We start from the raw sequence: 22075 nt of genomic DNA on the forward strand, positions 1-22075 counted from the left end.
GGGCCCATTCGGGTTTGCCGTTTCAACGTTTATTGGATATAAACAGACAGAAAGATGAACAGAGAAGCCAAATTTCTAAATAGATATTTAGTTTATAGCAAACTATTCGAAATAAATGTTATTTCTCTGCTAATTGTTTTATGTTGTTACTTGAATATTGTGTGATGAAAGGAAGCGTAAACAATATTTACTTAAAAAGTTAAAGATTTTTCTGGATATTTTGGTTTGTGAAAGACGATGCCTGGCCGCGTTAAACAAGTTCCACAAGATTCAACAGAATGAGATAGAACGGATACAGGGCATAGTACTGATAAACATCTACACTTGTGATCTCGATATAAACTATTATTCTGAACCCTCTAGTAATAAGTTATAAGAAATATATACACTGGAAGTTATTTATGCGTTTTCATTAGAGTCTGACTCACGTCCTCTATATAAATATTTTCTGGACATTTTGTTTAAAATTTTCTGGATATTTTGGTTAGTATTTTCGGATATTTTGGTCAATATTTTTGGGATATTTGATTAATATTTTCTGTATATTTTGATTAATATTTTCTGGATATTTTGGTTAGTATTTTCGGATATTTTGGTCAATATTTTCTGGATATTTTGATTAATATTTTCTGTATATTTTGGTAAATATTTTCTGGATATTTTTATTAATATTTTCTGGATATTTTGGTTAATATTTTCTGGATATTTTGGTTAAGCTTTTCTGGATATTTTGGTCAATATTTTCTGGATATTTTGGTCAATATTTTCTGGATATTTTGGTCAGTATTTTCTGGATATTTTGGTTAATATTTTCTGGATATTTTGGTAAATATTTTCTGGATATTTTGGTTAATATTTTCTGGATAATTTTGGTAAAACTATACGGGTCAGCACCCAAAAAGTCTTAGAATTGTTCATTGGTGATATTAAGAGATATTTTATGCTTATCAATTTTTGCTTAGGGTGCGTTTGGAGCACTGAAGAAGATTTGTGAAGATCTAGCAGAGGTTTTGGATAGTGACGACCAGAACAGACCTCTTAACTTCATGATACCTAAGGTTGGTTGGTTTCTTGGTTGGTTTCGATGGTTTGATGGATGCTTGCTTGGATCACTGCTTGGTCTGTTGGATGACTGAATGTTAGGTTGGAATAATAAATGTTTGGTTGGATGACGGGATGTTTAGTTGGATGGCAGAATGTTTGGTTGGATGACTGAATGTTTGGTTGGATGACTGAATGTTTGGTTGGATGACTGAATGTTTGGTTGGATGACTGAATGTTTGGTTGGATGACGGGATGTTTAGTTGGATGACAGGATGTTTGGTTGGATGGTTGAATGTTTGGTTGGATGATTGAATGTTTGGGGGTGGATGACTGAATGTTTAGTTGGATGACTGAATGTTTTACATTTAAGAGTTTTTTTATTTAGTTTTTGACATTTTTCCGGCACGATTCCTCAACTATCCGGTCCCATGCTATAGCCTGTACAAACCAGTTCATCATTAGTAGATCTCAGGTACAGACAGAACTCAGAGACGAACAGAACAGATAGATAATACTTGGTCCAATTTTGGGTCTAAAATAAACCCTGCACTAAAACCGAATCTGAACCGAACTTAAATCGAATCTAAACCAAACTAGAACCGAACTCGAACCGAATTTGAACCGAACACGGACCGAGCTCAAACCGAGCTTAAACCGAACTCAAACCAAACTCAAACCAAACTCAAACCAAACTCAAACCAAACTCAAACCAAACAAACCAAACTTAAACCAAACTCAAACCGAACTCAAACTGAACTCAAACTAAACTCAAACCAAACTCAAACCAAACTCAAACCAAACTCAAACCAAACTCAAACCAAACTCAAACCAAACTCAATTAAACTTAAACCGAACTCAAACCGAACTCAAACTGAACTCAAACTGAACTCAAACCGAACTCAAACTGAACTCAAACCTAACTCAAACTGAACTCAAATCGTACTTTTACTGAACTTGAACCGAACTCGAACCGAACTTGAACCGAATTTGATTCGAATATGAACCGAAATCGAATCGAACTTAAACTGAATTCGAATTGAACTTTAATCAAATCTGAACCGAACTCGAACTGAAATAGAATCAAATCTGAACCAAACTTGAACAATATTTGAACTGAACTCGAACCGAATCTTAACCGAATCTAAATCGAATCTGAACCGAATCTAAATCGAATCTGAACCGAACTTGAACCGAACTTGATTGATTTTCTTGTCTAGGCGTTGATGGCGCATATAGACGAGTTCATCCAAAACCTTTTCTACAGAGCTACGGATGATGATCCAGAGGTATCTAGTCATCCAGATTTATATGTATCTAATTATCCATTAATATATATTCATATATTTCCCCCCTTTTCTATCTCTCCGTTCTATCTTTTCCCCTCATTTTTTACTGCCCACTCTCTTTGAAAATAATTAAAATATGTATACTAAAGTATTAAAATTATATACTAGTTCTGAAGATTTTTTACAACGTTTTCGTAATTGTATTCTAGGTTAGGAAGAATGTATGCAGAGATATTTGAATTGTGTTCTAGGCTAGGAAACATGTATGTCGGGATATTGTAATTGTATGCTAGGTTAGGAAGAATGTATGCCGAGCTATTGTAATTGTATTCTAGGTTAGAAAGAATGTATGTCGAGATATTGTAATTGTGTTCTAGGCTAGGAAACATGTATGTCGAGATATTGTGATTATATAATAGGTTAGGAAGAATGTATGCCGAGCTATTGTAATTGCAATTTAGGTTAGAAAGAATGTATGGCAAGCTATTGTAATTGTATGCTAGGTTAGGAAGAATGTATGCCGAGCTATTGTAATTGTATTCTAGGTTAGAAAGAATGTATGCCAAGCTGTTGTAAGAAATTGTATTCTAGGTTAGAAAGAATGTATGCCGAGCTATTGTTATTGTATTCTAGGTTAGAAAGAATGTATGCCGAGCTATTGTAATGCTGCTCGAGGTTCGAATAGATAGACTTGTTCCTCAAATGAACAATATCATCGATTACATGTTACTTCGAACTCAGGTACAAATACTTAAAGAAGAGACAATGATCTTATTTTTGAAAAGTAATACTCAGGCGTTTTTAGATTTTTTATTACGGTTTATTCAAGATATCTTTGAAGCCCTAAACTCTAGTATGCCAGTCCATTAGCGCCTGATCCAATCAGGGTTCAGCCATGTGTTTAGTGTCTATTCTGAACCAATAGAAATTGCATGGCGGTAACGTCTATCTTTCTATCTAGCTCATTATCCAATTAAAGATAAATCCTTATATCGGCGCTATAGCAGTAAATGGAAATATTTACTTCTACTGAAAATGGTGCTTACTAAATAATGATTCAAATAAAAGGTGTTTTGAAATCTTCGAAAAAGATAAATCTACATTTTAAACTTTAGTCTAATACTGAACTTAGCTGGCTTCGACTGAATGGAGATTGATTAGCTTTCAGTACCTTTTTTCTAAACTAAATCAGGGGTGAATAGTTCAAAATAAATATATTTTGAAAAAATTATCCAACTTTATGTACGTTTTCTTATTTAAAAATATTAGTCGTTATTATTTCAGTCTTACGAGTACACCACTGTTTAAAGAGGAGACAGGGATGTTTCTGTATCTTAATTTTTCCTTCTTTGATACTTCGTTTTTGCTATGATACTTCGTTTTTGCTACATTTTTCAAAAATTATTTTAAAAGGGAAGTTGGCGCAATCTTGCCAAGCATATCAAATCCTCTTGAGAGTATTTTGGTTTATTAATGTTATCTCTTAATGTAATAATTATTTCATTTGATTTGATTAATGCAAACTAATTTGAGAAATATTTTTCAAGTACTTAATTGCAAAATGTATTGGTTTTCTCTTCTTTTTACTTAAATTACATATTTCTAAATTTATATTTTTATTTCTCATTTCATTCAGGATGGAGATGAGGGAGTTTCGCTGGAAGCTTGTGAGTTCTGGTTGTCACTTGCAGAGCAACCAATATGTAGAGAGGTCCTACAACCCCATTTACCAAGGTATTTAACTTAATATATACTCTACAGTACTGGTTGTCTTAAGCAGAGCAACCAATATGTAGAGAGGTCCTACAACCCCATTTACCCAGGTATATACCTTAATATATAACCTACAGTACTGGTTGTCTTAAGCAGAGCAACCAATATGTAGAGAGGTCCTACAACCCCATTTACCCTAGGTATATACCTAGATATACTCTACAGTTCTGGTTGTATAGCAACCCATATATAAAGATGTAGCTGAAGATTTTGATGGTTATTATATCGTTAGAACTGACGAGGGTCATCCCAGACGGAAATATATTTTCAATAAACGTGGAACTAACGTCTACTTTTTTTACTCTACAGAGGGAGCGGGGGAAGGCAGGCGGCCATGAGCCACCACTATTTCCCCTTCCGTACCACATATTAGCTTTTTTCTCTTCCGGCAGCCATGAGCCACCACTATTTTCCCTTCCGTACCACAACATTTGACTCTTCCGGGCAAAACTACTTTTTAAATGGTATATTTAGGGCCTTTTAAGTGTGATTTTTAAAAATCCAGCCGCGTCACGCAAAAAAGCACAACTCGAATCATTTTTTCAATTCTACTTAAGATTAATATTTTGTGTGTTGAATTCAGGGAACAGGAATATAGGGAAAGGAAATGGCGCTGGTCCGGCAAGAGAAAGCCAGTCGCACTGATTTGCAGACACTTACAAACACTCTTCTGGTACAGACACACAACACAGTCAAGGAAATTGTAGAACAATGTCGTCGATTATAATTAAACTTGAATAACGAGTAGTAAATTGTAAACTTTAATCAAATTATATTCTTTGCATGAAAATTTGGCTTTACATTGTTGACTTAAATATGTAAATAATATATTACATGTATATTAAACTTATTTCTAAGTAAACAATTAACAATAAACAAATGTACTCTCCTAGGCTGTACAAATACCGAGATTCTTACGTACTGTATAAACCTACTGTACACACCTTCGGTACTTTAAACTGACACACACTCTTTTGGTACAGACACACACACATGACGTTTCCGCCCCCTGGTTGAATTCTTAAACTGCTTTACAATGAATTTTTTGACAAATTTGACTGAGTATTGCATCTTGAAATATCACAAAGTCTAATGATTATTGGTTAATGAGTGATTTTAAGATGGATTTAGTATAATGAGTCATGAATTGAATGTACCATTTAAAAAAGTAGTTTTGCCCGGAAGAGTCAAATGTGGTGGTACGGAAGGGGAAATAGTGGTGGCTCATGGCTGCCAGAAGAGAAAAAAGGTAATATGTGGTACGGAAGGGGAAATAGTGGTGGCTCATGGCCGCCTGCCTTCCCCCGCTTACAGAGGTTTGGACCATCACCATCACCAAATTTAGAACTACCCAGTACCCATATATTAGGACTGGTGGGACAAAATCATAACAATATTGTCAATAAAATAATAATATTTCTTATATTTGTATAATACTACTAAACTCTAGGTTGGTGCCTGTACTAGTAAGGAGTATGAAGTACAGTGAACTGGATATTATACTTCTCAAGGGAGATGTAGAGGAGGTAGGTTTATTTAAGTATATGTGTAAGGAGGAATATGGGGGGGGGGGTTGGACAACTAGGCACAAAAGGGGACAATTAGGCACAAGATTGTACTTACCGTTGGGAATTGTACTTGCCACCTCTTTAAACGTAGGATCACTTGAAATTCTACAGTCTCTTAAATGAACATTTCAAAGTGCTAGGGGACTAAAAATCAGAAAACTGAAGGGAAATAATCCAATATTAGTTTAATTAAATAAGTAAATGTGTGGGAAAGTTATTAAAAGAGTTGAGGGAGTTATTTAGAGAAGTGAGTTGGTGTAGGATATTTATTTACTAGGATTATACTATGGAGTTGAGGATGATTTCTGATTTAACAGAGGGGTTTATCTGCTAAACAAGGACATTATGTCAAGGATTTAGACATGATTTCTGATTCAACAGAGGGGTTTATCTGCTAAACAAGGACATTATGTCAAGGATGTAAACATGATATCTGATTCAACAGAGGGGTTTATCTGCTAAACAATCTATGTCAAGGATGTACACATAGATTCAGCCTGTTATCAAATGTTGCATCAATTTACAAGACAGGGTCGATTATGAAGTGTCGTAAAGCCCTGGGCTTTGATTGTACAGCTCTAACTCACTCATGCTTTTTTGTAGCCGAAGACATGTACATTTTTTAACTATAAAGCACTTTGTTAGCTCTAGTATTTAAGAAATTCTAATAGATTTTTGCGTGAGAGCTTGCCACCTTTAAATCGTAGTCACACGGATTGGAAATTTAACCATCTTATCTTATCTTATGCGCCAATGCATTTGCATAACTACAATTATATTGTAATGATCTTCGCTCACATACATATATTTGTATGTAAATATGTTAGCTATAGCTTGCCAAATCTTTTGACGGAACCCATGGCTACCCTGGGGGTAACATAGGTCAAAAAATTAGAACATTTTTGTTGCCATATTTTTTCAGCGTGTTAAAATTATATTATTAATTCATTATCAGGACGAGATGATACCAGATCGTGAGGAGGATATTCGTCCCAGATTTCATAGATCCAGATCTCATCACGCAAACCAGGACCAGGACGACGAGGACGAGGACGGGATGGACGACGATAGTTCTTTATCCGGTAAATCTTATACAGGGTGTCCCATGAAAATCAATTTTTCCCCCAGAAGTTAGGGGATAATAGATTTTTGGGTTAAAAGTTTGTAAAAGGTTTAACTTGCCTCTTCATTTCCAATTTTTTAGATTTCCAAAAATCATTCTTAATTCTTAATAATATACTGCCTGTTTCACAATTTGCTTGCATCATGCTTTCGAGTGTACTGTAGGGTGCCTAGTGCCTACTGCCTAGTGTGTGCATCAACATTAAAGAAAATTATAAAAACGCCATTTTATCTCATGCTAGACTAATCTAGATGAATAAGAAAATCATTAGCTAATGTCACTGTATTTGATTTATAATACGGAGTAGCTTATCATTTCATTGACAAACCTACGCTTGTGCGGGGGTCTAACATCTGAGAGTTAAGTTTTAATATTGTTATTTTATAGATTGGAATCTGCGCAAGTGTTCAGCTGCAGCACTGGATGTTCTAGCAAATGTGTTTATGAATGAATTACTCCCAGTTCTACTCCCAATACTAAAGGTAATGAACAACTCCCTAAAGTCTTAGGTAGATTATCAATTACTCCCTTCAGTACTTTTAAAATGACTTTGAAAAATTTCACTTGCTACAATGGAAACTGTGGAATTCTTGTTTTTTTCTGTAAAATATTGGATTTTGTTTTTTGGAAATAAATCTAAACCTAAAAATAGGAAACTACAACCCCTTCGAGAAATCTTATCATTTCATAATTCATATCTGAACTACTTGCAGTCCTATTGACCGCTGAGTATCTACATTTTTTAAATCTTTAAACTATTTAAATCGCTAAATATTTGATAGTCAAAGATTAGATTTTTCCCCTTAATCAGCTTAGCATACATGTTGAGAGTTGTGCATTTTTCTTTTTTTTTTTAATGTCAGATTATTGCGCCCATTTTCTTATTATTACATTAATATTAATTTCTGAGGAAAACTAGAAAATTTCACAGTCTTAATTCTTGAATATTTACCTAATCCACTAATTGAGAAAAATGTTGTGTTAGTTTAGAATCAAAAGCCTATTTTCTGATGTGAAGTGTGTTTGTGTGTGTGTGTGTAAGGGGGTAGGGAGGGGGGGGGGGGGAGAGAGTTGGTTAAGTTATCATAAATGTTATCAAAGGAATTAAACTTTAAGAGTTGATGTGGTATAACATACCAAAATACTCATATTTCCCCTTTAAACTCCTTTTCCTTCTGAAATATGTCCCGAGCAGATTTTAACAATAATTTGATATTTTCAAAAAACATTGTTTTATTTTATAAATTATAAGAAAAACTTTTACCTTTTTCAAATGCATTTTAGAACAAAATATATAATATTAAAGTCGACCATAGGAAAAAATAACGTAATTTACAGATATAGAGTATACCCAGACACTACTCTTCTAGATTATTAAGTTTTATATTATTATATTTTATAAGATAACTTACATATTAATATTTGAATGAAATGTTATTCTTGCGGCAGAATATTATTTTTTAGATTCAAATTATTTATTTTAATTCAATTTGACATTTGTTATATTTGTCTTGTTATGCTGTGTATTCCATACAAGTCAAGTTTTCTGTCACCACTCCTCGTCTTTCCTTTAGTTTCCTCATCACTACTATCCCCTGAATCAAACAAAATCATTTACATTGTCTTAATGTAACTAAACCAATTATTGGTAAAAAATGGAGCTGAAAAAAGTAGCAAAAAATTAAACTTAAAAATAGTGTTTATCAGTGCTTAGGCTTCGAATCCATATCCGTTGGATCCGCAATATTTCGGTTCCTGGATCCGGATCCGCAAAAATATACGGATCCAAGGGTCAAAATATCAAGGAAAAACTGCAAAAAAAATGTTTTGCTCTGAAAACCCAAATCTGAACTGTTGATAAAAGAGAGAGTATCCAAATCTTCATGATCTCTGAATGGTTCATTCATGTTTTAGCAAAAAAATAAGCGAAAAAGAAGATTGAAAAAAAAATCTTCTGTTAAAAAAAAAAATCAGTAAATCTAATAAAATATTCATGACCGTGGAATATTCATGCCCTGATTCCGGATCCGTACCAAAATAAAATGGATCCTAAGCACTGGTGTTTATGAATATGGAAGTTTTTTTTTGACAAAAAGCTAAGTATAAGCATACAAGCAGTGAACCAGTTATTGACTTTGTTTAAAGTTAAGATGGCTTAACAATTCTAGATGTTAAGTTAAAGACCTATTCGGGAATTAATTTCAAAAGCCATTATGCGAATTGCTTTAATATAGACGAACAACCATCAATGTATTTTATATTTCAAAATTAGAAAAGAGCCGGAAGGATAATTAAAAGGAATTTAAACAACCACGAATGTATTTTTATATTTCAAGATTAAAAAAGAGCATTAAGGCACTTTTTATTATAGTTAGTATAATGAAATATTGAAATATTCATTGTTTCTTTATAGTATCATCACAAAGGCCCTTGGAGATCCAATATCGCAAATACAAGGATTTTTAAGACCATCATATTTGGCAATTGGTTTAATGGCTTGTCAAAGAGTGTCTTAGAGTAGTACAAGAAAAGTTTTTGTTAAGAGCAAAGTTTCAGTTTTTATAAAACTTTAAGCTTAGTTTTTTGAATAAAATAAAAACTTATATCATGATTGTATAATTGTATTGCAGCATAAATTCCTGGGAAATTACATTTTGGTAAAAAGAGATATATTGGGAAAAATAATATTTTCAAGACACTGAAATCTTAATAATTGTTTTTTTTCTTTTTAATTTGAAAAAGTCCTGTCTTTTATTTTTTTAAGTAAATTATTATGATTTTTAGTACGATTGTGAAAAGTTTTTTATGACAGTCAATTTCGGTAAATGTGCTTTTTGGACTATAAGCGTAATTCAAGTCACCCTCCATACAAAGATGTCAATTCCCGATGAACAAGGATACCCTTGCATTCTTTCTGATCAATAATGTGGAAGATTTCTGATCAATAATGTGGAAGATTTCTGATCAATAATGTGGAAGATTTCTGATCAATAATGAATGTCGATTTTCTAGTTAAAAAATTTGTTAAAACTGAAAATTCTTCAGTCATAACCAAAACTTAAAATTCTTACATCTTTTCCTGCAGTGTTAATGCGCCAATCACTCTTGTTGAAAATCCACAATTGAAAATAATAATCCGTTTTCTTAACTTTGATATCTAATGCACATTTGATCAGATAAAGCTTTTAAGGGTACTGATGTGAATCAGGCATTGTCATTTTTGTGCATGGAGGGTCACTTCAAAATTACGTTTGCAATTCCTTTTCATACATTTGTTACCTTGATCAGCAGAAGAACCGAGAATATTCCTGCACTTGTTCCGTAGAATATTGTTGAGAAGATGTTGGTGAAAGTGTAGTTATTTGTTAAACAACTTAGTAGAGGAATCCTGCAACAATATTATCTATATATAAATTTAACTTATCTGTCTGTCTGTTTGGATCCAATAACGTCAAAACGGCTGAACCGATCGGGCCCAAATTTTGTTTATGAATGATCAAAATTTCAAAGATTTGTGCTTAAAAGTGGTTTATTTTTGTAAAATTTTAAAAATGCGCTAAAAAATATTATGAAATCCGCAAACTTTTTTTTTTGGTTTTATACTGTACAAAATAGTTGAAATAGAAGCCTAGTATTTTAAATGCACTGTTGTAAAGAATATATTTAAGATCTTGTATTGTTTTAACGAAGTGACTTTTAAAACTAAATACTTTTAATACTCGCAATCTAGACTTTTTGTTTGAATTACCAACAAATGTAAATGTTCAATTAGTTGAAGTTAAAATGAAAAAGTTAATTTAATTTTTTCTGCAAAAACATCGACATTTTACAGTTTGTCAATGAAAGAAATAAAAATATCAATATAGATTTATAAAAGACTTTTTTTTGCCCTAAAGATAAATTTCTTTAAATAAACATTTGTTTACTTGATAATATCAATGGCATAGATTATTACCACAAGCATTGTACGATAATGAGCATCCAGTTGAGTTCTAGAGCTGCTATCACCGGTAGAGCTACATCTAACACTGAGCATAGTATCTTCACAGTTGATACCCACTAATATAAAATAAGAACAGTTTTTGGTCAGGATTATCATACATATTTTTGGTCTAAAAAAGGCCTTGAATTCAGTAGCCCTGAAGATAAAACACCTTATGATCTATTTAATTAATATTCATTAAAACTAAATGATAAAAAATTGGAATTGAAATAGAAATAGAAATGCATCCAGAGAAAAATGGATCCGTAGCAATACATCCAGAGAAAATTGTACTTGGATCCATGTCACCGAGAATTCAATGGATCTGTATCCGTAAATCCAGAGAAAATTGGATCCATATCCATAAATCCAGAGAAAACTGGATCCGTATCCAATATCCACAAATCCAGAGAACAATGGAACCATTTATTCTTATTCTTTTATTACTTACCAACAATTCATCTTCTTCTCTTTTCCTAATATGATCGAAAATGTGAAAACCTGAAGAAAAAGTAAAGACTGTAAAAAAAAGAAATTTTAGAAACTCTGAAATTTGTTTGGAATTTATATTAACTACCCAGATGGCTGAAGGAGTAGAAGAGGTAAACTGGGATAGTCAGCCCCTGAACAAATATAATTAAAATTTCATTATTTTCTATTCAATAACTTCACCGCCATTTAACTAACATTACCGACCCATAATTTCACCAGCAGAAATATAACTACCCGTTCTGGATTATCATCATTATCTCAAAAGATGCTTATGGTAAAATTGTGTACAACCACTTTTTCGGGAATTTAAAAACTTTATTTAACCATAGGTTTCCTTCGGGAACCCTTGGTAAAGTAAAACTTCCTTAACTTCCCTGTAAAGTAGTTATAAATATTCATTTTAACGCTAAAGAGCATTTATTATAAAAGGGAGCTTGGTGTTAATATCAGTTTAATATTTCTACCTTGAGAATAGGACTGTGAAGAAGTTTACTCATCTCCATCTTAATTTTCTTACATTTTTAATTCTTAAACATTTATATTCTCAAGTAGTTTAAAGTTTTACAATTCTATTGTTATTTTTACGTCACCATTAAATTCAAGTAAACAAAAATATCTAATCTGGGATGAAACAGAAGAAAAATCATCCAAAAATAGTTTTTTTTTAATTCTTGAGAGGGGGATGGGGGGGGGGGAAGGAAAAAGAAAAGATTATTTGACAGTCCTATAATAATGGTACTAGGGGAGAGTAATAGGGGGAGGGGGGTTAGAATAAATGACATTTGCTTATTTTAAGTTTGAAAAGAATGTTAATTATTTTTAAGTGTTTACTCGAAAAACCTGTTAAATTTTTAGCAATACTTTCTTACTCTGTGAAATGATTTTAAGCTGTAAGTTTAAGAATTGAAAAAGGATCGTAATTTGGGTTTCCACGAAACAGTAGATTCTCTAGCGCAATAGTTTCGCGTTTTTGCACGAAATGACTTTATTTGCTCGAAATTTTGAATCATTTTCGTATAATTCGAAACCAGGTTTGCAAGAAATTGCGCATTCACTCAAAGTCAATATTTTTTATTTGCACAAAATTGCGGATAAATACACAATCAACCATAGAAGTGAGGCCACCGCCAAAGGTGCGGGTGAGAGCGGGCCGGAGTATAGTGGGGCCCTGATTTGTTTAGTTTTGGATTTAATCATTTCCTGGAATTGTTTCTCGAAATTTAACGAAATAGCTCGAAATATCGAAATAGCAAGAATAACGAAATGCGTAAAAACAAAGATTTTCTTCATAATTTGCTCGAAATAACTTTTGCGCATCAATGCAAAATTTCGCGCAGTTTCTACTCGAAACCTAAGAAAGTCTTTGCGCAATTATTGCACGATTTTCGTGCTAAAAATTTCGATTGGAAACCCTAATTGTAATGCATGAGTTTACAATTTCAATATATATAAAGTTTGAAAATATGATGATATTGCAACATTTTTAATGATTATAAGTAATTTTTCAATTCAGAAAAATCTTTTTTAAAATTGCGACAATGTTGAATACCAATGTAATATCGTCTTAACACATTTGATGATGACTTGAGGATTATTGAAGATTAAAAGCAGTTGAGGATATTGTTCAAACAATATAAGAGTACATTGATAACCAAAAAACAATGGAATAGGAAGACGACATTATAACAATACTTGAGTGTATTTAATGCTGTTACTAAACAGATATTTACTAGACACTTACTAAATCACGGGTTTACTAAAATGGGTTTGTTCTTTCTGCACCACTGTGTCTCATGCTCATTGGACTCATAACTTCATTATATTAGGCGTGTTCCTATTTCGGAGTTTTCTGATTATCACTGTACATACAAATCTAAATAAAAAGGTTGTTTGCTCAAGTTCCTTTTGGAATTTTTGTCCTGCAATAATTTCGAAATCTATTTCATGCTTCATATTATTTTCAAATATTAATGTATCCTAAACAAAACATTTGGAACCAGATCAATTGAATTGGGAAAAGTAGTTGAACCGCGTAGACGTCGTCAAGCCACTTCTCTTGAACCGGTGCACAAAAGAAGAGGTTCAATGATCTTTACGCGGTTCTACTGATTTTCGCTATTATCAAATCTGGCTCAGGTTAAAAATTGTAAAATGTCAGTTCAAGTTTTTGTCCATTTTCTATATTCAACGATTTTTACATTTCACAGATAAACAGTTTTAAAATTTCAAAATGAAAGTATTTTTACACCGAACGTAGTGGGGGAGGAGGAGGGGGGGCGGGGTTTATTATGTGTTGAGTGGTTAGTTTGTTGAGCTGAACTGAAGAAGAGAAGTTTGTGAGGATTAAAGGTTCCTCTCAATCTATCCTCCTCTTACTCCTCCTCCTCCCGATACATTTACTTAAACATTTGTCATTCACTCAGACATTTAAAGTCTACCTAGACAATCGTAGATTTAGGATATTTTTCAGACTAAAACATTCTTAGATTACTTGGACATTCGCAGTTTTTGGATATTTCCTGTTTTCAGACTAAAACATTCGTTGTTAACTCGGACATTTGCGGTTTTTGGACATATCTTGTTTTCAGACTTAAACATTCGTAGTTTACTTCTTAGGTCACTTTGTTGATTGATGTTTAGTTGGATGTTCATAGTTTACTTGGACATTTGTAATTTTGGGACATTTCTTGTTTTCTTAGACTTTTTTATGTTACTTGGATATTCGTAGTTTACTTGGGACATTTAAAGTTTACGTGGATATTCATAGATTACTCTGACATTTCTAGTTGAATTTGACATTAGTTTTTTTTTACCCAGACATCAGTGATTTACCTAGACATTCGTAATTCGAACAATCATTAAAGGTTTACTTGGATATTTCTAGTTCAAAAAGACATTTCTTGTGTACTTGGAGATTTCTAGTTCACTTTGACCTTATTTGTTTACTTCAACATAATGCCATTATTGGTTTACTTAAACATTACTTGTTAACTCAGACATTTCTAGTTTATTTAGAAAATTCTAGTTTACTCAGACATTTCCAGTTTACTCAGACATTTCTAGTTTATTCAGATAATTCCAGTTTACTCAGATATTTCTTTTTAATCAGACATTTATAGTTTTTTTAGACATTTATATATTACTCAGATATTTCTAGTTTATCTAGACATTTATAGTTTATTCAGACATTTCTAGGTTACTCAGATATTTTTAGTTTACTTCTACTTTTATCAGATATTTCCAGTTTGTTCAGACATTTCTAGTTTACTCAGACATTTCTAGTTTACTCAGACATTTCTAGTTTAATCAGATATTTCTAGTTTACTCAGACATTTCTAGTTTACTCAGACATTTCTAGTTTACTCAGACATTTCTAGTTTACATAGACATTTCTAGTTTACATAGACATTTTTAGTTTACTCAGACATTTCTAGTTTACTCAGACATTTCTAGTTTACTCAGACATTTCTAGTTTACTCAGACATTTCTAGTTTACATAGATATTTCTAGTTTACTCAGACATTTCTAGTTTACATAGACATTTTTAGTTTACTCAGACATTTCTAGTTTAATCAGATATTTCTAGTTTACTCAGACATTTCCAGTTTAGATATTTCCAGTTTACTCTCACTAGAAACACTTACTTATACAGATATAAACTTTAAAATAAACTAGTTTAACTGAATAACTTTCAATCCAATCCAGTCCGTTTCAGGACTTTGTCCTGACTCCTAGTTACTATATACTTTCAGTATTAGTTTTTAAGTTAAAATTATATTTTAGGAAACCCTGTTTCATCCAGAGTGGGAAGTGAAGGAGAGTGGTATACTAGCACTTGGAGCTATAGGAACCTAACCAGATTCAGAACTCAAATTATTATAGGACTTTCAGGGCGCGTAGCGTTTAAGTTTATAAGTTCATATATATTTATTTATATATCTTGAGTTATGTTATAAATTACAAAAGCTTTAGCGACATTTATAATCAAAAGACTTGATAGAGATTATCTTTTGTTCTCCATCATACTGATTTATTTTTACCTCCTCTTGTTAACAGCTTAACAGTCTTTTATTTAAAAGATCTCTTACCTGCTTATCACAAAATTATTTACTTATGGAACTAAAATTAACCTTAGAGTTTAAAAGCCCGAGAAAAAAGATGCCATATCAATGCTAAAATTTAATTTAGGAAAATAAAATTTTTCTAAATAATATTAATGAAAATATCGACTGATGAATTAGAATTTATTTCTAAACTGGTTTTGTCCAGCTGAAGGATGTATGGGAGGAATGGTGGAATTTCTCAGTGAGTTGGTACCTTACCTGGTCAACTGTTTATCTGATAAGAAGGCGCTGGTTAGATCCATCACATGCTGGACACTTTCAAGGTTATAGATTAGATTTAGTTAGATCCATCACATGCTGGACACTTTCCAGGTTATAGATTAGATCTGGTTAGATCCATCACATGCTGGACACTTTCCAGGTTATAGATTAGATCTGGTTAGATACATCACTTGCTGGACACTTTCCAGGTTTTAGATTAGATCTGGTTAGATCCATCACATGCTGGACACTTTCCAGGTTTTAGATTAGATCTGATTAGATCAGACCTTGCACAATGCACATCTGTATTAAATGGACTGACTTTGTAACCTCAAGTGACCCTCTCAACCTCCATGCTTGCCCGATTCACAACGGTATCCGGTAAACCATTTAATCTGATCAGTAACTTGAAGAAATCGTCAATTTTTTAGCTTACAATTTAATCCATTATTTCTGTTGTACAGACTATTGTGCAAATAAATCGATTTCAACGTGAAAACATCACATTTATTCTTGATCAGAAGAAGCGTTCAGGGATACCGTTTTGAAAAGTTAAAAAAAAATGTGAAATTATTTCAAAAAAGTGTTTAAAGTTAAAGATTTCAAGACGGTTTGCAAACGCAAATCACAAATCTTCAAATAGATAAAAGGGAGTGTCTTGCTTGACACGGTAGTTGAGCTGAGAATGTAATATCCTCGAGAATTTTTAAGGATTCATACGAGACCTATTATAAGCTTTTATGGTGCATATTTGTTAAGCAAGAGCGCAAATTCAATCTTAAAATCCTCATAGATTGTCCATTTTGGAGGGATTATTTTGAGAATCGGTTAGCTAGATACGCCGTTTAAGATCATATCCTCCTGAAGGTTGTGCTTTACAGGTATTCCCACTGGGTGGTTCAACAACCTCATGAGCAGTTCTTAAAGCCCTTGATGAGTGAACTGTTGAAGAGGATCCTGGACAGCAACAAGAGGGTGCAGGAGGCCGCCTGCTCGGCCTTTGCTACCTTGGAGGAGGAGGCTTGTACGGTAATAATATACCTTTTACTACAGTGATAAAAAAATAGAAGCGTATCTAAGGAATACAGTAGCAGCAACAAATCCAGTGTTTGACCTTCTAATGACCTCTAACGACCTTTAATGACCTAAAGCTTTTAATTAATTGTCATCTCCATGATAGATCTCGGAGATATAAACATTAGAAGAGAATTAACAGGAATTATTCCTGCATTAATCAATTTGTTCTTGAGATGATTCTCTTTCTTCTCAGGACTCGGGGATAAGTGTAATTACTTTGATAGAATTCATTAATATAGGACAGAGGGGGGGGGGGGTCATTTACATTATATACATTATTGCCAGTTATTTTGCATTTTTTCTGACAGAAAACAAAATCCGTTCCCTCAACATATATTTCCAGACTTGCCTGTTGCAAAAAAATGCACTGAAAAAATCAATATTACTTTCCAATAGATATTCAAAATTGTACATTTACAGGGTGAGCCTGTATATACAGGGTGAAACAATAATGTAAATGTTTGTACTTTTTTAACTTTTGTAGGTTCAGCAGTGCATTATATACTTACAAACATAAAACGAGTATTCTCAATTATATCTTTGTCTACTCAAGTTACCAAGTTACTCTTGGTTAATTATAAGTTAGGATTAGGGCTGGGCACGTTCCGACTTTTTTGAAATCGTTCCGTTCTGTTCTAGAACGAGGGCCTTCAGCTAAATCGTTCCGTTCTCGTTCCTCTTATTCGTTCTCGGCAAAGAACGATCGTTCCACCGTTAACGCGCCCAGCCCTAGTTAGGATACTAGTATGTAGATAAAATTCATGCGTACACTCACATGATATTATACCAAACAACTATCATATATTTTATGGATAAAGATAAAGTTGGTATATCTTATATTATCTCTTCCTCTCCAGGTTTGAATATTAATACATACTAGATTGAAAACCTGGCGTTTCTCAGGTTTATAATATTGTTATTCATAGTTATAGTCACTCCTGCCGTTTACCCGCGCTTGGTAATCAATTATTTAGCTTTGTCTGGCATTGCCCGTGGAATAAAAATTTAAATTGTTAACTAACGTCACCCTCAGCTTCCATTTATACTATAGCTAACATATAAATAAATACATGAGCTAAGAGCTTATTGCCTTCTGTCTCAAACCAAGAACCAAACGTATAACATGTTAATTGAGCAAACCCGATCTTGTTCCTCCGTCTTCTCCAACTCCAGCCCCAACACCACGGCAAACTGCCAGGAGACCAACCTGAAAACAGCCCTGCTATGGCTGCTCTCCTTCTGTTGAGAATCATTTGAAATCATATATGTAATTCTTATGCTCAACCTGTCATATTTTCAACGGAAAAATCAAGGAGGGGGGGCGGGGGGTACAAAACGTTTTACTTTCTGGAAAATTTAAACAGTGTTTTAACTTATCTTAGAATTGTCGTAAAACGCTGATTTTTTTCATGTGAACTAAAAATTATGTATTGTAACTGCAAAATTCAAATTTATAAAATCTGAGCAAAAATTGCACGCGCGCTTTTTGGAGGAAAATGTCACTTTTTCGCATTTTTGCAATCTTGACACCATGAAATGAACTTGAATTTGCTTCAAAACGCTTTCTAACATGTAATCCCTTAACAGTTTTGCGCAAAAAGCCTTAAATCCCCGCGCGTGCGCGCAATTTAGGAAAATATTTGAGATTCTTAATTTTGTCAATTTCGGCATTATTCAAAACAAAGGTAGCAATGTGACATCTGGCTACTAGCTCGCCGATCAGAACGCTTCAACATCTGTTACATACATGTTTTCCAGCATCTTGAAGAAAATTGAAGTTCATTTCATTAGTGTCAAGATTGTAAAAATGCTAAAAAAGTAACATTTTCCACTAAAAAAGCGCGTCCACACTTCTCCTCTGATTTTTATAAAACTGAATTTTGCATTTACAATTCACGATTTTGAGTTTTGGAAAAAATCAGTGTTCTACGACAATTCTAAGTTAAGTATTCAAGAGCCGTCTCTTTTTAGTTTCAGTAAAATGCCGTATGCCGTTTTACTTCATCGGTGTATTAAAGGCATTAGTTTATTATAGTTTCTATGTACATCTAGGATCCACTGTGAATGAAAAAATAAGTAGATTGTTAGAAGGACATTTTATCATTTAAAAAAAAATTACAGAGTTTATATTAACTTTTTTTTCAGGAGCTTGTTCCATATCTCGGGTTCATCCTGGAAACTCTAGTGTTTGCATTCAACAAGTACCAACATAAGAACCTTCTTATCCTCTACGATGCTATAGGTAGGTAGCTTGGATATATGTAGGTAACTTTTTCAAAAAATGTTGGAAAAAACACCATACAGGAGAGTTGCACAAAAAAGTTCAATTTTACTCCGCCAATCACACTTTCTTTGACTCACCTTGTGTATTTGTAGCTTGGATATATTTAGGTAGTTTGGATATATGTAGGTAGCTTGGATATAGGTAGGTAGCTTGGATATATGTAGGTAGCTTGGATATAGGTAGGTAGCTTGGATATATTTAGGTAGTTTGGATATATGTAAGTAGCTTGGATTTATGTAGGTAGCTTGGATATGGGTAGGTAGTTTGGATATATGTAGGTAGTTTTGATATAGGTAGGTAGCTTGGATATAGGTAGGTAGCTTGGATATATGTAGGTAGCTTGGATATAGGTAGGTAGTTTGGATAAAGGTAGGTAACTTGGATGGATATAGGTAGGTAGCTTGGATATAGGTAGGTAGTTTGGATATATGTAGGTAGTTTAGATATAGGTTACGTAGGCAGCTTGGATGTAGGTTGGTAGCTTGGATATAGGCAGGTAGTTTGGATATATGTAGGTAGCTTGGATATAGGTAGGCAGTTTGGATATAGATAGGTAGTTTGGATGCATATAGGCAGCTTGGATGTAGGTTGGTAGCTTGGATATAAGTAGGTAGCTTGGAAATATGGAGGTAGCTTGGATATTGGTAGACAGCTAGGATATAGGTAGGTGATTTAGTATAGTCACTTCAATTTTGGTGTGTGGGTGTAGGACGTCCCTAAAAGCATGATTTGATTTAATTTGATTTGATAGGTAGGTACCTAGGATATATGTAGGTACCTATTATATGTAGAGGTAGCTAGGATATAGGTAGTAACTGGGATAGAGGTATTTAGTATGGATATAGTTTGGAAGCTAGGATATATGTAGGCAGCTAGGAAATAGCTAGATGTTTGATATAGGTAGGTAGCAAGGATATATGTAGACAACAAAGATATAGGTAGATACCTGGGATATATATGTAGGTTGCTAGGATATATGAAGGTTGCTAGGACAGGTAGGTAGCTAGGTTAGGTAGGTAGCTAGGATATAGGTAGGTTGCTAGGATATAGGTAGGTTGCTAGGATATGGGTAGGTTGCTATGATATAGGGAGATAGGTAGGATATAAGTAGGTTGCTATGATATAGGTAGATACTCAGGATATAGGTAGGTAGCTGAGATATAGGTAGGCTGCTTGGATATAGGTAGATATGTTGGTTGCTATGATATAAGTAGTTCACAGGGTTCCTCCCAGGATTTTTGTGGCAGGTCAGGTTAAATGAAAATGTGGCAGATTTTCTTAGTGACAGAAATTTTACCCCACCCTCCACCCTTAATCTCACAGATAATGAATTACTGGTTGTAAGTGGGGNGAAATAGGTTGGTTGCTAGGATACATGCAGCTTGCTAGGATATAGGTAGGCAGCTAGGATATAGATTGGTAGCTTAGATATGGATAGGTTGCTAGGATATAAGTAAGGTAGCTTGGATAGAGGTAGGTTGCTAGGATAAAGGCAGGTAGCTTGGATATAGGCAGGCTGCTAGAATATAGGTAGGTACCTAGGCAAGGGCCTAGAATAATGGTATCTTAGGTCATCAATCCCATTTATATATTGTGTACTAGGTACACTGGCGGATAGTGTTGGAGTACACTTGAATAAACCTGAGTACATCAACCTGATAATGCCTCCTCTCATTCAAAAGTGGAATGTTTTAAAGGTAATCTACAGATCGTTCTTAATGATATTGGATTATCTCGAAGTTTTAACGCCAAATTATGCAAATAATACTGGAACACCCTTGTATTTCAGCAAGCAAATTTTTAAGTTAAAAACAATCTAAAATGATTAATTTATCTCAAATTGTCTAATTAGTCCCTAAAATCGTAATTTAGAGCCATTAACGATCCAATATGACGTGGGACCTGTTTGATACATAGAAATTAGAATAAGTTTTTCCTTTTAAAATTGTTTAAAAAGTTTCCAAACAGTACTTGGAAATATATTTTTTTAAAAGAGTATATAGGCTTTAACTTTGATTAAATAAAATTGTGTTAAAATGAACGAAAAGATTTTAAGAGACATGTACGTGGTAAATTCATAATTATGAGGATTGTGCGCGCTCCTCCATGTTTCATCATGCGTCCTTCTCGAATTTCTCCAACTATGAACTTCTCCTGTGGTCGAGTCGTCTTCCCTAAATAGTTCAGAATTTACACTTTTTTAATCCGGATCTGTGGATCCGCATATTTTTGCGGGTCCGTATCCAGAAAGCTAAAATCTTGCGGATCTTAAGCACTGATTGCTCCTACTTAAAAAAAAAAAAAACCGACCCTCCTTTTTATGTTTGGAATCGTATTTGTTTTGTTTTGATGGAGGGAGAACTTTTAAGAGGTAAAAAATCTAACAAATCTTTTCCTGTCTTGAAACTGCTTGAAACCTCTATATACATATTTTCAAACATTGCAGCATCCTAAAATGGGATGAGTGTCGTAGTTCAAGAGTTGCATTATAACTATTTTTCAATCTAAACTAAATGTTTATATATATATAGTAAGAGAAAAAGTCACAACAACGTTTTAAATCCTTTTAACAATAACAGTAGCTTATATCGATCTTGACTGTAGTTTAAAATAAACATCCTTTTCAAGAATTATAACGGCACCTTGGTGCGAGGAGCAAGAAGTTGAGATATCCTTGTTTTTTCATGAAAGTTTTCGAATTCGAGTTTCCTTACGATTTAAAGCGATTTTCGGATTTATGCAGTTCTGAGTGCTGACGAGAAATGAGTTTATCTCTTTAAGAAAAATGAATAAATCCTAATTCTTACTCCGATCTAGGTTTTAAGGGTGAAACTTGAATATAAAACTTTATAAGGAGGGAGAGCACATAGATTCAGACTGCTTATGAGCAATCTCATCAATTTTTAAGACAAGGTCGACTTTGAAGTGTCGCAACGCCTTGGGCTTTGATTTTACTGCTCTAACTCACTCATGCTTTTCTGTATCCCTTTACAATTTACATTATAGCAATTGCTGTAAGCTTTGGTTGTTAAGAAGTTATTGGCAAAATTCTTATCGACTTTTGCTTAAAGAGTGTGAGACCTTTAAATCACAGTGAGAGGAAGGCCGGTGGGGGGGGGGG

At 33.5% G+C, this 22075-nt stretch overlaps 2 protein-coding genes across 2 annotated transcripts in view; one reads left to right on the forward strand and one right to left on the reverse strand.

The window, feature by feature from the left end:
* Positions 1-22075, forward strand: part of LOC111712315 (transportin-1) — a gene marked incomplete in the record, with an annotated part of 42192 nt that overhangs the window by 6130 nt on the left and 13987 nt on the right. Inside the window, 13 exon segments of the mRNA XM_023486890.1 lie at positions 963-1058; positions 1430-1516; positions 2262-2330; positions 2964-3071; positions 3967-4064; positions 5554-5629; positions 6627-6753; positions 7182-7276; positions 15052-15115; positions 15538-15655; positions 16475-16622; positions 18816-18912; positions 20557-20651. Coding sequence (XP_023342658.1) covers positions 963-1058; positions 1430-1516; positions 2262-2330; positions 2964-3071; positions 3967-4064; positions 5554-5629; positions 6627-6753; positions 7182-7276; positions 15052-15115; positions 15538-15655; positions 16475-16622; positions 18816-18912; positions 20557-20651 — 1278 coding nt within the window.
* On the reverse strand, positions 8244-11815 carry LOC111712318 (uncharacterized). Its single transcript, XM_023486893.1, has 6 exons — positions 11733-11815; positions 11354-11399; positions 11228-11277; positions 10750-10853; positions 10074-10182; positions 8244-8389 (listed from the first exon to the last, which is right to left on the reverse strand). The coding sequence occupies exons 1-6, from the start codon at positions 11769-11771 to the stop codon at positions 8309-8311; spliced, it is 429 nt and encodes a 142-aa protein (XP_023342661.1). The 5' UTR covers positions 11772-11815; the 3' UTR covers positions 8244-8308.

The sequence above is a fragment of the Eurytemora carolleeae genome, unplaced genomic scaffold (genome assembly GCF_000591075.1).
Source record: "Eurytemora carolleeae unplaced genomic scaffold, Eaff_2.0 scaffold1135, whole genome shotgun sequence".
Taxonomy (NCBI): Eukaryota; Metazoa; Arthropoda; class Copepoda; order Calanoida; family Temoridae; genus Eurytemora; species Eurytemora carolleeae.